The sequence below is a fragment of the Accipiter gentilis genome, chromosome 17 (genome assembly GCF_929443795.1).
Source record: "Accipiter gentilis chromosome 17, bAccGen1.1, whole genome shotgun sequence".
NCBI lineage: Eukaryota > Metazoa > Chordata > Aves > Accipitriformes > Accipitridae > Astur > Astur gentilis.
In genome coordinates, this window is record NC_064896.1 from 3217735 (window position 1) to 3232294 (window position 14560).

General features: G+C 51.8%; 1 protein-coding gene across 19 annotated transcripts in view; it reads left to right on the forward strand.

The window, feature by feature from the left end:
- The window catches only part of MACF1 (microtubule actin crosslinking factor 1), a 147515-nt gene that overhangs the window by 66048 nt on the left and 66907 nt on the right, over nt 1-14560 (forward strand). For 14 of the 19 annotated variants that reach the window (XM_049820638.1, XM_049820631.1, XM_049820635.1 and 11 more), the window contains 9 exons: nt 2793-8078; nt 8574-8723; nt 9145-9360; nt 9467-9616; nt 10430-10663; nt 12108-12257; nt 12344-12577; nt 13148-13375; nt 13820-14341. In XM_049820638.1, coding sequence (XP_049676595.1) covers nt 2793-8078; nt 8574-8723; nt 9145-9360; nt 9467-9616; nt 10430-10663; nt 12108-12257; nt 12344-12577; nt 13148-13375; nt 13820-14341 — 7170 coding nt within the window. The remainder of the gene's footprint in view (nt 1-2792; nt 8079-8573; nt 8724-9144; nt 9361-9466; nt 9617-10429; nt 10664-12107; nt 12258-12343; nt 12578-13147; nt 13376-13819; nt 14342-14560) is intronic. The other 5 variants (XM_049820645.1, XM_049820647.1, XM_049820649.1 and 2 more) reach the window with 2 other exon arrangements.

The window sequence follows — 14560 nt, forward strand, 5'->3', positions numbered from 1 at the left end:
GGTCCCCTTAGCAAATCTGTGTCCTCTGAGGAATGCCCTCTCAGTGCTTTAACCGCAGAGGGCTCCTTCTCACAGGCTGCCTGCGTGGAGGAGACACAAGAAGGTGGGTTTCTGCAGAAGGGCATTTGCCCGTGCCATCTTGTGTATGTCAGGGCCTGGCGAGAGGTTTGTCTCAGCTGCGGCTGAATGAAGTTGCTCTCCCCAGCGGAAGGCGACTGCATCGTCCAGGCCCTCAGCTGACCTGGGAGACCTTCACGACCCATAGCTGGACCCATTCCCTGTTCACATCCACCAGCGCTCCTGTCAGTCCCCATCCTTGTTTCGCTGGGTAGGGAGGGCTGAAAGCGCATCCTTATTGCCTCCGTTACGAGCTGTCTTCGGTCATTCACAGATATACGTGTACGTGTTATATAAGTGTATATACATGTGTCGATGGATATATTTGTGTGTTTGCTTGCTGGCTCCCTGTACTCTGAAGCAACGGCCCGCTCAGATCTGGATGCGTGACGCAGGTTTTGGCTGTTGGGTCCGTGAGTGAAGCCCTGTTCGAGCCGCTCGCAGGAAGAGGGCGACAGGGCTGCTTGTTTGAAATCTGCCTGTCCAGCTTTCACCTAAACACATAGTGTTTCTCTCCAAATTGGACTTTATAGCACATTTCGGGTGTCTTAGTGCAGCAAACACTTTCTATCGCAAGCCCTTTAGCCCTCGTGCTGGCAGCAGAAAGCTAACGGTGAGCAAACCGACTCGTTAGTTGCCGCTAAGCCATCACAACTTTGATGCTTCTGCTGCTGCTGCCAGGAGAGCAGCTGAGAGCAGCCTGCCCATGGAAAGGATGCTTTTTCCTTTCCCTTTTCCTCCCTCCCGGGCAGGAAAATGACTTTTGAGTAAAAGCCTTCTCCAGGGTTTGCTGGTCTGTTTTTATACAGCATGAGCACGCTTTGGGGCTCAGGCTAGAACAGTTTTCACTCACGCTCTCGACGAAGCCCAGGAAACAAAACGAGAGATGGCAGTGGGGCTTCACCGTAGATCCCCGTCTACGAGACGATCCCTGTGGCTCTTGTGCGGTGCAGTTGCTTCACTGTAGAGGGAGCATGAGGAACTCTTAACATTTGCTTGCTGGAAACATCCAACTGTCAGAGAGAAGTTATAAAAGACAAAAATGCAAAGCAGAACGCGCTAAATTGAGCATGATGTGTCCCTGTACAGTTTGTGTTTCATGTCAACTGTTTTTAAGATTAACTGACATCCTTGCTTACAAGTTTAACTAACCCTCCGGGATTTAAACAAACAAAACACACAAAGTGAAAGAGGACGACCTGTGTGTGGGGTTCTTTTTGCAAACAAAACAGTCGCATGCTGGACGCTAACACCAAGCTTTACACTGTGTGTGATACGGCTGAACTGCTCCATAAGGCTCTGTCTTTAACTGCTCAAGGCACACCCTGCAACTCGGGTAAGTAAAAGCCTTTTACCCCCCTCCCTCCCATCTCCTTTTTTATCTTTCTCTTTTTTCCCCCCCTCCTCTTCTCTGTCTTTCCACGGCTTGTTCATCTCTGAACGTGCATGTCAAAGTCTGGCAGTGATGGTGGAGAGCTTAGGTTTTTCCAGCCGGCTCACTGTGTCTCCACAGCAGAAGGCAGCGGGGGGGATCTGCAAACCAGCGTGGTGGAGGCTGCATCCTCTGCTGTGCCATAACTGAGCTGTGCCGCAGCTACAAACACCCCCAGCCACCTGTGCTGTTAGACTCACTCATAAAAAAAAAAAAAAATCAGAGCGTGTTGGGGGTGCAAAAGGAATTCATTCCACAATCCCAATTCCCTCCACCGCATCCCCACAAAAATCTTTTAGTGCTTGGGCCAACCTTATACCCAGCCAGTGGGACTGAGAGAAACCCAAACGTCCAAAGAGCCATTACTCTTTATCATCTTAATTATGACCCTCCCCGTGGGGATACCAGCAAGAAGAGAAAAGCCCCTCCAGAAACACCAAAGTAGATGGCCTGTTGTTCCCAGTCTGTCACTGTTTCCATACTGGGACCTCCGATTTCTTACATTTCTCCCCTTGCCCTGTCTGAAAAGCATGGCTACTTCGAGGTGCTGGAGCTGGGCAGAGCGGGTGCCGGTGGTCGTGCTCGGGGAGCTGCCCTGCATGCAGCGCTCCTGCCCTAATGCATGGCCGGTCTGTGTGGCTGGGGAGCTGCTCCATGGCACGGGGGTCTGTGGTGCTCTCCGTTTGTCCTGGTGTTTGAGATCTGCTTGGGGAAGGGCAGGATTTAAAGCATGGCAGGAGTCAGTGTGGAAGCTGCGCTGGAGAGATTCCTAGATACTCTGAAGTGGACATCTTTGGGTTTTTTTTTTCTCCTCTGTGATTATACAGTGGGATTTGCGTTGTCTTTACTTTTTAAAACTGGAGTTATTGAACGGCTTTGGTGTGCTTGTTGGTGTCCTTCCCTCTGTTTCTCCATGGAGCATTAGGAGCACTTCTGGGTTTTGCTGCTTGCTGCTTTGCTATGTAACTGTTGGTGGATGTTGGAAGCATCTCAGTGCTGCCCTGGGTGATGGACTAGATGAGCATTAAAACTTGCTGGCAACATGCAAGCTAGCAAATGCACCAATTTGCGTGCTGTAATGCCTTTGGAGTTGCATTTCAAACACTTTGGGACTCACTTTCTAGCCTGTTTAGGGGTTTTGAACTTTTTTTTGGAAACTGAGACCTCCCTGGAACTCATGCAATCTGAGTGCTAGAAATGCTTGAATTTGATTTAATTCTTTTTCCTTCTCTTTCTATTCTAGGGCAGCGAAGCAGTGGCAGGAGTGATCGATCTTGGCACGGTAGAAATATTCCCTGTCTTTGGTGCTATGCAGAGAGGTCTTATAGATCAGGACACTGGCCTCGTCCTCTTGGAGGCCCAGGTTATCACATCTGACTTAGTTGTTCCAGAGACCAATGAGAAACTCTCTTTGAAGAAAGGTCTGGCAAGAAACATCATCGATCTCAGGACATTCCAGGTGCTGCAGGAGTTGAAGGATGCTCTCCACCAGGTGGAAGAAGTCAGCTGTGAAGGGAGGCAGGTCCTACCTGTCGTTGCTGCGATAGAAGAGGGGAGGATCAGTGAGAGCATCGGTCTAAAGATTCTTGAAGCTGAGCTCGTCACTGGGGGCTTTAAAGTCCATCAGGGCAGAATTAGCATGGAGACAGCGGTGCAAGAAAGGCTCCTCACCCCCCAGCTTTATTCCAGACTTCTGTCTCACCTGGAGGGTGGCAAGGATTTGATTGACCCCAACACTGCCGAGAAAATCAGTCTGCTCGAGCTCATGCACCGATGCATCATCCACCAAGAGACTGGACTGAGGCTGCTCCCAGTCAAGCAGCTGGCGGGTGGGATGGTGAGCTTGAAATCAGGCAGAAAAGTCAGCATCTTCCGTGCTGTGCAGGAAGGGCTGATAGACAGGCAGGTAACGGTCAGGTTGCTGGAAGCCCATCTCTTTGCTGGTGGCATTGTTGACCCCAGGACAGGGCACAGGCTGACTGTGGATGAGGCCGTAAGACATAATTTAATTGACCAGGATTTGGCATGCACGCTTCTTATCCGGCAGCTTCAGACAGGTGGCATCATCGATACAGTCACGGGAGAGAGACTGACAATTGATGAAGCCGTAAGGAAAGAGTTGGTAGCACCGAGGATTGCGTTGGTGGTCCTGGAATCCCTCTGGTCCTTCATGGGGCTCCTGTGGCCAGAGACGGGGGAGATCGTCCCAGTTGCAGATGCTTTAGATCAAGGAATCCTGTCTACAGAGATGGTTTACGAGATTCTCAGCAAGAGGCGACTCATTAAGGCCGTCTTTATACCAGAAACCACTGAGGTGTTGTCCTGGAAGAAAGCAGTTGAACATGGCATCTTGGAGAGAGATGTGGCGAAGAAGCTGAAATCAACAGTCATACCTGATGTCATGGCCAGCGTGCAGCTTGCTGGGTCTCCAAACCGAAGCAGGCATGGCCAGAGCAATTCTGGAAGGAGTACCACAGGTCACAAAGAGCAAAGTGACCCTCTGCTAAGGAGTGATGACGAAAGGCTGATGTTCCACTTGATGACCCACAGCTACATCAACATCCATGACGGCCAGAAGCTGCTCTTAGTGGACGGAGAGTTGAACAATCTCACTAAAGCCCTCCTCCGAACCCAAGAAAATGGATCCTGTGCAGACACGTTGGAAGGCAGTGAAGGCTTTGAGGAGACAAAAGCAGATGCAGCTCTTGAAAGAGAGCCTTGCAATGGCTTGGCTTTGCAGCAGCTTGAGTTTCAATTTGCTCCTTCAAAAGAACAAAGAGAAAAGGTCTTGCCACCCAGAGCTTTGGAGAACGGGGAGGTGGTGATGGGACCTGAAGGCCTCCTGTTGGAGGACGCAGAAGATACCCTGCTTGTGGAGGAGCAAGAGCAGATTTATACCAAACAGGCTACCATGAAGAGTGAAACTGATGCTGAATTTGGAAGAAAGCAAGTAGCTTCTACAAGCAAGGGCAAACATCAGGTAAAATTATCAATGCCAGGATGTCACGGCGACCTTGGTAGTGGATTCAGAGAAACAGAGGAAACGATGGTTAGGGCAGAAGAAGAGTCCAAGCCTACTACAGTAGATGGAGTGGAAAGTATCGAAGACCACAAGAGGGCATCGGAGAGCGGGACAGTTGCTGTGAAAAGTGAAATCTGCATCTCGATGGATGTTTCAGAAAGTAGAGAGAGACTGGAAATCATGGCAGAGAGGCCTGAGGGTGGGGAGAAACCTGAACTAGAGGCAGAGGATGTTAGAGAGATTTATTTGCTAAAAGAGAAAACAATTGAGAATGGCATGCTGGGAGGAGAGGAGGTTGTGCTCCCTAAAACTGGAGAGGCAGAGCAAACAGAGAGGCAAAGTGAAAACATTGAAAGTGTATTGGAAGTACAAGAAGAAGGGGAAGAAGTATTAGATTATGAAATCGTTGATGAAACTTCCCTGCCAGCTCCTGCAGAGCAGGAAGCGGAGGACACTTTGGAAATGCTGTTGACGCAGCTCCAAAGCGGTGGCATAATCCACGAGCAGACAGGGAAGAGTCTTCTTCTAAATGAAGCAGTAGCCCATGGAGTGGTGCCCAGCCTCACAGCTGTGAAACTAATGGAGAAAATGAAGATGTTCAGTGGTTTCTTTGACTCTCATACATGTGAATCATTAACCACTGAGGACGTCATTGAAGAAGGTCTGATGGATGAGAACCTTCTCCAGAAGGTGCTCGCATCTGACAAAGCAATAAGTGGCGTTCTTGACCCAGGCAATAACTTTGTCTATTCTGTCAAGGATGCTGCTGCAGTTGGTCTTCTGGACAAGGAAACGGCAGTGAGGATCTTGGAAGGGCAAGTGGTTACTGGAGGGATTGTTGACTTGAAACGTGGCAAAAAAATATCGGTCACTTTGGCTTCAAATCTGGGCCTGATAGAGCCAACAAGTCAGAAAGAGTTGGTCAAGCTGGAGAAGGCTTCCAAAGGGAAAGGCGCTGATGAGGTGACCAGACAGAAGCTCATTAGCTTACAGGCTGAGACCACTGGAATTGTGGATCCTAAAACCAAGCAGCCTTTGACTGTTGCACAGTCTGTTGAAAAAGGGCTCCTGAAAAAGGAAAAAGCTTTTCAGCTCTTGACCAAGCAGATTGCTGATGGAGGAATCATCCATCATGTGTCTGGAATGAGGCTTTCGGTAAACAACGCAATGAAACACGGTTTGATTGATCAAGAGTTGTGTAACGAGCTCACGAAAGCTGAAAGCGTGTGCCTGCAGGACTACGTTCATCCAGTTACAAAGGAGAAACTGCCCTTGCCCCAGGCGGTATCGTTAGGGCTCATTAGTCCGGCCTTCCAGAGGAAAGTGCAAGAAATCCAGGCTGGGAGTGGAAGCATTTTTGATCCTGCTTCTGGCCAGAGACTGGCACTCTGTCAAGCAGTAAAGGAGGGCTTGCTGCCCGAGCAGGTTATGGAGAAAGTCCTGTCATCTTCAGAAATGAAAGAAGGAATTGTAGATCCCGAGACCTGCATGATCGTTCCCTACTCAGAGTTCCTAAAGAAGTGTAAAATCGACATTGAATCTGGCCAGAGGTATCTGGAAGTCCATCCCTTCAGAGCCATCAAGGATGAGGTGACGGGGAACAAGCTCACGTGCGCCGAGGCGGTGAGGCTGGGGAAGGTGGACCCTCTGCCCACTCTGCGGTTGCTGCAGGCTCAGGCAGACAGCGGGGGGGTCGTGGAGGGGACCGTCAGCAAGAGGCTTTCCCTGAGGGCGGCTGTGGAGCAAGGGCTGCTGGATGAGGAGATGGCCAAACTCATCGCCACCAACCAGATGAGGACCGGAGGAATTGTTGAGGCTAGCAGTGGGAAAAGGTTGAGTTTAAAGGAAGCTGTTGAAAAAGAACTGATCAGCCAGAAATTAGCTGCCGGTCTTCGGGAGGCACAAATATCCGAAGACAAATATGGTTCTGAGGTCTGCAAAGTAGACAAACCCCACCTTTTCCAGGAAAAAATGGAAAAACTGTCTCCAAAAGATGAAGATGTCATTGTCTCTGCTAGTGCTTCTAAGAAGTCTGAAGGTGCTGAGCACAAAGCTGAATCTGAACCTGTGAGCTACAACGCGGCTGGAGGTGCCACCGCTGCCACCGAGAGATTGCCAGTGACGCGGAAAGAAGGGAAATCAAAACCTCCAGAAACTTCAGAGGATGGCGTAACACATCATCCCCAAGGAAAGGTTGAACTGGCTCCGGAATACCCCTCAGTATTAGGTACAACATCACTCCCTGAAGAGACGGTGGTAGTGAGGGCTATGGAAAGAGGGATCGCAAAAAGCAGCTCCCAGGTGAGAGCAGCTTGGGGGAAGGAATCGTGGGGAGAAGAAGCAGATCAAGGGACAGAGAAAGTGAAGGAATTGGGATTGGAGAAAGAGCAGTTGTTCTTGGACACGGAGGTGCTTCGCAGTGCAGAGGATAGCGAGGAGAGGAGGAGGAGGAGGGGGGTTGTAAGTGCAGAGGGAGTTGTGGCAGGTGAAGAAGGTGCAGAAGGTGAGCAAGGAGAGCGAGCGGGCAGCCTCGATGGGGTAACACCGGCAGCCCCAAGGGAATCTGTTACGGTGGGCCAAGGGAAGGGAGAGATGGGTCCTACAGAGTCTGGAGAGCCCCCTGAGATTGGCATCCCTATGAAGCCTGCAGGAGATGAGCTTGCAGTTAAAAAAACTGTCAAGCACATCAAAGAAGAAACCCCAAGACTGGGTGCAGAAGGTCCAGTTGATCAAGCAAAACCAAGTGAAACTGAGCTAAAACCTACCCAAAAACAGAAAAGCAAGAAAAAGAAAGCAAAGCAGACTGGTATCCCAGGGGACAGTGCTCAGCTGGAGAAGTCTTCTGCAGAAAAGCAGTCCCTTCCTTTTCTGATTTCCAAAGAAATTCCAGGGGAAAAGGAGGAGGAGGAGGACTTTGTCTCAAGCATGCCAGAACCAAAACATGAAACCACCACCAAGATTACTGCTGGGTTGGCAAGAGACACAGCCAAGCATGGGGGCAGCAGCAGGGATGAAAGAGAAAAGAAAGCAATTTCTGAGAAAGATAAAGAAAACCTTGCTGGGGATCAGGTGTTCCCTGTCCCCCCAGGACAAGGGGAAGCTCAAGAGGTGATGAAAGGTGGGATCAGAAATGGTCACGGTTCCTTGGTAACGTTGAGCCTGGAGGAGAGGATGACCCAGGAAGACACCAAGGTGGAAACCACCAGTGATGTGTCCATTGCAGCTCCTGCAGCAGATGAACTGCCCGATGAATTAATTATCAGAGAGGAAGGCAGAGAAGTTCAGGAAACCTCTGCAGTCCTTGAGCTCGGAGAAGAGGCACGGCAAGAGCAAACAGTGGAGATCAGCACAGGCGAAGGAGGTGCCCCTGTTCCCCCAAAATCCCAAGGAGAAGCACCCCAGGACAGGATCAGGCAGCCAGGTGCTGGCGATCGGGGCTTGCTCTTACCTGTGATAGTGGAGGGGGAGCTGCTGGAAACGTCGAGGGAATCCACGAGACCAGCCCAGGTAAATTGATGCTTTTTGCTATTTCGACATTTTTTTAATGAGCTATTTGTGTGTGCTTAATGTCAAATCTGTCCAAGGTCCTCAGCACAGAGGACAGCCAGAACAAGAGGAGTGGATGTTTGAGCTTGATGTTGCAGTATCAGCTGCAATGGATTTGGCAAAGGACTCAGTGATGTATGACTGAAAACACTCAAGGCTTAGTTGTGGCTTCTTTTAGCTAGAGCATTGCTTATAAATGACTAATAAGTAAGATGCTTTTTTGGCACTTTTACTGTAACACCAGAGATCTCTTGCCATTTATAAGCTTATGTTGGAAAAAGAGTTGTGTGTTTTATTTTTCCTGTAGTAAATCTTGTAGATAAGGCTAGTGAGTGGAAAGTCCCTGAAATGGAATGTTATTAACAGATTTCTTCTTTGAAAAGAAGAATAACATATAATCCTTTGTTTTCTTTTCTGTCTAAATCCGAGGTTTTGTTTTACTGTTTGATTCTGTAGATCATGTTCAGCAAGAAGATGTGTCTGGAGCACGATGAGAAGCTGGTATCGTATCTCTCCATGCTCCGAGACATCGAGATGAGAATCAAACGGGTGCAGCCGGCGGAGCAGAATTTGGCAGCCCTGCATGACCTGCTGCAGCAGGCGGAGGTGAGAGAGGCTGGGCCAGGCTTGGCTGGCGTTAGGCAGGACAGAGCTCGTCCCTCCTCTCCCCAGCTTCATGTACAGCCCTTGCACCTCCTCCCTGCTTCTGGGAGCCAGCCAGGGAGGTTAGTCTCAGGTTTAACAGGCATTTGTATGCAAACCCCATCCCTCCCCGCTCTGGCACTGCCTCTGGCTCACCTTCTTCTCCCTGCTTAGACAATAACCTAAGCTTGGCTGAAATGAGTTTTACGGCCTGGAGAAAGGCAGGCGAGTGCTGGCAGCTGAGTGGGGCTGGAGGGATAGCAATGAATCTTTCTAGCAGATAGATGCAGTGTTTGGAACTGGGTCTCCAAAACCTTTCCTCAGTATTGGCAGCGGGAAGATGAAGTCACTGTATCTTAGACATAACGATGCTGTCTTGCCTCAGGCCCTGGGCGCTGAGCTGCAGGAGCTGAGCTTCTCAGTGAATCAGGAGTTGGACGCCGTGAAGTGGATTGTGGCCAACCCCCCTGAAGAAGTCCCTGAGCAATTACTGAAGGCTTTGGAGAAGGATGCCAAGAACCTCCAGAAGTCTCTGAGCTCTGCGAGTGATGTCCTGGAGTCCCGGCTGCAAAACCTTCGTGGGGCTGCAGAAACCAAAAAGGTAGAGCTGGCAATTGCCTCTGCTGCCTGCTGCCCCCCTAGCACCCCAAAGCTCCTTCCCTGGAGCGCTCTGCTCCTTCTTTAAATGATGTATTTCTGTTTTTAAGGCTAAAATCCTGGCACATCACGAGAGTCTCCAGGGCAAACTCCAGGAGCTACTGAGCTGGGTCTCTGGCACTGCAGAGTCGCTGGACGGCAGCGATTACCACCACGGGACCGATGCGAACAGCTTGAGTCGCTGCCTCCAGCACTACAAGGTAACCATGGCAATGCCCCTAATCCTTCTGGCTGATGAAGTTGCTGTCCTCTGTGCGGAGGAGAAGCTTTTAATCCTGCTTCCCTCCTGGAGCCTTGGTGGGTTTGCCCTTATCCTTTGTTGCAGGAGGAGCAATAATATTGTACTTGCTCCAAAGTCATTAATTTCCACAATATACAAACCATCTGCTTTGGCTGTTTGGGGAACATGCTCAAATGCAGGTGTGTGGTGCGGGCTGACAGACTGGGAGGGATTCCCGTCAGGCTTTGCGATGTTGAGGAGAGAGCTGCTTCCTCCGTGGGGGCTCTGAGAGCCCCCTCCATCACACCTGCCCCAGTCTCCACCGACTGTACGAGGAGCCCAGGCTTCCCTCCACATTTATTCATCTTTTAGCGATACCTCTCAAGATTTGGTCAGTTCAGCATCTCCTCTTTGCTGGTAACACCTTGGTGTTGAAGTCAGGGGATCAAAGGCTTTGAGAGCTGATGGTGGCACACGGAGTCACCACGGACCGGACAGGGCTGCTGGCAGCTCCAGGTCTGGGTCGTCTTCAGACCCGAGGGCAGCCCTACCCGCACGGTCCGAGCAACCTCTTGACGAGGTGCTGGAGGCCTGGTGCAGAGGAGCGTTGGAAGATTGCTGCAGTGAGATGCTGTCACCTCGATGCCGAGTGTGCTTTTGGGAGAATTTAGAGTTTCTGGAATATATTGTTCTTTTTTTTGGGTGCACACCGCTGCCTGTCCGTGTGTCTCATCTGAAGCTGGCAGTGCAGGAAGGCTCATTTTGCCTGACAGGTCTTTTCTCTCCCATTCAGGAGCTGAAAGAGCCCCTTGCTGACATCAAATCTCAGCTCGATGCCACTGCCTTTGACATCCAGTTCCTTATCTCGGAGCACGCCCAGGACTTAACCCCTCAGCAGAGCAGGCAGCTGCTGAGGCTGCTCAATGAGCTGCAGAAGGCTTTTCGGGACCTGTCGGAGCGTGTGACGGCTCAGGTGGAGGTCCTGCAGGTCTGTCTCCAGCAAGTGGAGCAGACGGATCAGGTGAAGGTTGTGAGACATCAGCTTCCTGGCTGCAGTTTGCTCGCTGAAGCGCTTCCCGGCCACAAGAACGTGCGCCGAGACACCTCGTATTTGGGATTTCATATGCATGCCACTCACAGTTTATGACTTCTCATTGCACATCATGAGCTTCCTCTAAAGTCTTTCTTCTTCCTACCACGTAACTCCCAGGCGGAAAGTCGCTTTCCTCCCAAAAGATGGAGCCCTGCCGAGGTGTGGGTGGCACAGGCGGGCAGTCCTCCGCTAGACATCAAGTTGCTTTGGGCTGGGTGGAATAATCCCTGGTCTCTGTAACCCCACCAGAAAATCCCTGTGCAGAGGGGCCACCACAGACACCTGGCAGTTTTAATGTCTTATTTCCACTGCACAGGTCAGGTATTGCTGTCCCAGAGAAACAGCTGATGATGTATCGAGGCAGCAGGCAGCTGCAAAAGCAAGTCCTCGGGTCTCTGCTGCATTGCTGCAGCACCCGTCACTGCATGGATCCTCTTATTCAAGACAGGATTAGTGTGGTTTTTATTAACAATTGCTCCTGTAACTCTTGCCTGTCCTCTCTGGAGTGTGTGTGTATATTAACCAGTTTGCTTTGCTTTTTCAGATTCAGTGTGCGCCCATCCTAACCCAGGAAGAACTCGCTTTGCAGCTGAAGAGCTCTTAAGAAGGCTCTTTCAATTTGCTTCTGTTGTTTATCTTATGACTGGGAGAAACAAGCGCAGTGTTTTGCACAAGTTTGTACATCACCTTGCTGAAATGCCCAGTGAAACTCAAAACCCTTTATCTCCCCTGGGAAAGGGGAACAGAAACGTTGCAGGGACTCTCAGGTCACATCATGCTCAATTGCTCAAACAGGCGCTTCTGTATTGTGCTCTGGCAGCAAAACGGAGGAGCTGGATCAGCTACAGAAACGCTTTCTCTCTCCTGGGCTCCCTCTCCAACCCCAGGATCAAAAAAACAGCCTATTTGGGTTGCGTGGGGCTCCACAGTGGTGCTGCCTGACCTCAGGTTGTTGTTACCTCTCGTTAGATGAGTTTCTGCTGCAGTTTTAATGTTTGTAAGGTTGAATGGAAAAGGCACAGAAACTTCTGGTTGAGCTCTCCCGAGAAAGGAGTGCGTGACCTGGAGCGTGGCTCCACGTGGAGCTGAACGGGCTTCTCAAAGAGCAGATTGAGAGAAACCTGCTCGAATGGTGCAAAGGTAGAGTGAGCAGCTCCTGCTCGGCAGGGACTCAGCACCTCGGCCCCGTTCCCGCAGCATGTGAGCCTGAGAGGGAGAGGGAGCACGTGGAGAGCTGCAAAAGCCGTTTTCTGTGCTGCATCCTTATTTTCCGGAGATGCTCCAGCTGTAACCTCTCACCTTGCCTTTCAGCGATGTGCGTGACCAGAGGTGCAGCGCCGTTACTAACTGTCCCTTCTCCTCTTCCCTCTGCCCGCAGACGCTGCAGGAGCAGCAGGCAGCCCGGGCGCAGAGCCTGGCCGAGCTGAGCCGCTGGCTGTGCCAGGCAGAGGACACGCTGGCAGAGCAGCAGAGAGCAGCCAGTGAAGGGGACCTGTCCACCTTGCAACAGAGGCAAAGCGATGTTAAGGTCAGTGCTTTAAAAAAACGGGGGTCAGCAGAGAGGCTCAGCGCTGCCTCGGGAGCGCGCGGAGCCTTACGGAGTTGTCTGCCTAGGAGCTGCAGAGGAACATGCACACCCGAGCCGCCTCCTTCGCCAGCGTCCTGAAAAGCACAGAGGAGTTTTTGGAGGAGAACAAGGCAAAGATGGAGCCCGGAGAGCTGGCAGCACTGCAAGAGAAGCTCCAGCATGCCAAAGAGCAGTACCGGTCCTTGCAGGAGAGGACGGAGTTGGCCCAGAAGGAGCTGGAGAGTGCTGTGACTGCTGCAGTGCAGCAGGAGACTGAAAAGGTAACGGGCAAAGAGCTGTAGCCCCTGGGCTCTGCTTGAGGTGGACGGTGAGGTCCAGTTGGTGCAATGAGGTTTATTTGGGGTCCTGGCGGTCATCTGCGTGATGCAGCGTAAAGCGATTTCTCTCGTGAAATGCCTTGAGAGCTGCAGCCACAGATGAGCTGGTTGTGGAGGAAATGGGGGAGTAAAAGGCACCTTGCTCTGCCTTTGGGCTGACTTTTAATGGGAGCATGAGCATCGGGCACCTCCACACGCTGGCACTGAAAGCAACGCTCACACCTGCGTGCGTGGAGCTGCAGCCCTTTGGGGTGGGAACTCTGGGTTGTATCAGGGTGAGAAATGCAACGTAGCAGAGAGGCTGAGTTTATTCACAGCTTCTTTGCACCTTCCCCACTACCAGAGAGTCACGAAGTGTTTTGGATGTCTGTGAGTGTCTCAAGCATTTGCTGTGGCTGGAAAACCGTTTGGCATTTTTCTTCTGTCGATTTTTTTTGTCTCCCTCCCCCATGCAGCAGCTTGCTGAACACGCATAAAACCGGTCATTCTTATCTGGAGCCTTTGTGCTTTCAGGTGAAAGCTGCCAAAGAGCTGGAGGAGAACAGCAATAAGATCGATTCCCTTTTGAACTGGGTGGCATCACTGGAGCAGAAGGGAGGGCTCCTGGAGTACAGACCCCATCCCATCGAGCAAGCGCCAGGGGTGCAAGTGGGGACAGGCACTCAGGACGTCCCCGATGGCCACGTCGTGAGAGCAGACAGCGCTGCCGAGAGCCTGGACGAGCAGTACGAGAGGCTGAAGGTCAGGACCAACACCTCATCCCTCTCAAAGCTTTCTCTCCGACACGCTGACCCTGCCTCCGGCTGCTGATGTAGCTGGGAGCAGGACAGGGTGTTAGATGGGTCTGGCCTCTGAAACACATGTTCAGGGTGATTTTTCCATATGGGAGTCTTGGGAAGTCCCTGCCTGGCTTCCTGAAGGACATGCGCTCTGTGTTGGTGGGTGGGTGCCATGGCAGGGTGCAATCAGGGTAACGAGAGAAGGTGCCCATCGTGGTCGGAGAAGGGGCTACTCTCCTGCGTGCAGAGCACCCGCCTGCAACCTTGGGGTGCTCCCCCACCTTGTTAGTGCTGTAGGAGGGTGCGGAGGCTCAGTCACGCATGTGGCCTCGCTGCACCCACTGGACGCTGGTGGGCAGAGACCCTCGGTCGCAAAGCGTCACCTTTGCTCGCCGGCATTTTTCAGGCCCAGCACCAGGAGCTGCTGTCCCAGCAGCAGGACGTCATCCTGGCCACGCAGTCGGCGCAGGCTTTCCTGGACAAGCACGGCCACAGCCTGGCTGGGGAGGAGCGGGACCGGCTCCAGAGCCGGCTGGCAGAGCTGAAGGACCAGTATGCGGCTTCCCTCTCGCAATCAGAAACGCAGCTGAAGCAAGTGCAAGTCCTGCGGGACGAGCTGCAGAAGTTCTTGCGGGATCACGGAGAGTTCGAGGCTTGGCTGAAGCAAGCAGAGCAGGATCTGGAGGGGATGTACAAGGGGGACAGTGACCCCACGGCCCTCCGGCAGCTGCTCCTGCGGCAGGGGAGCTTCTCGGAAGACGTGATCTCCCACAAAGGCGACCTGCGGTTTGTTACCATGTCAGGGCAGAAGGTGCTGGATGTGGAGGGAGCTGCTGGGGACGTGGGATCCCAGCCGCTGATGTCCGGGAGTGTGGTCAAGAGCAAGCTGGAAGATGCAACACAGCGATACACCACGCTACACTCCAAGGTACGGGAAGGGCTTTGCGAGGCTGGGAGTTGAACCCTGGATGCTGTTTTCCTGCTGTGCATGTAGAACAAGCAGGAATGGCAGAGGGATGTTTCTCTTGAGTGTCTCGCTGGATTTCTAGAACATATGTAGATTGTAGAACAAGGATTGTCTTCTTCAGGACTTGGGCAGTCTTGGTGTTGGTCTGCATTTGCCTCCTGTAATTCCTTTAACATATAT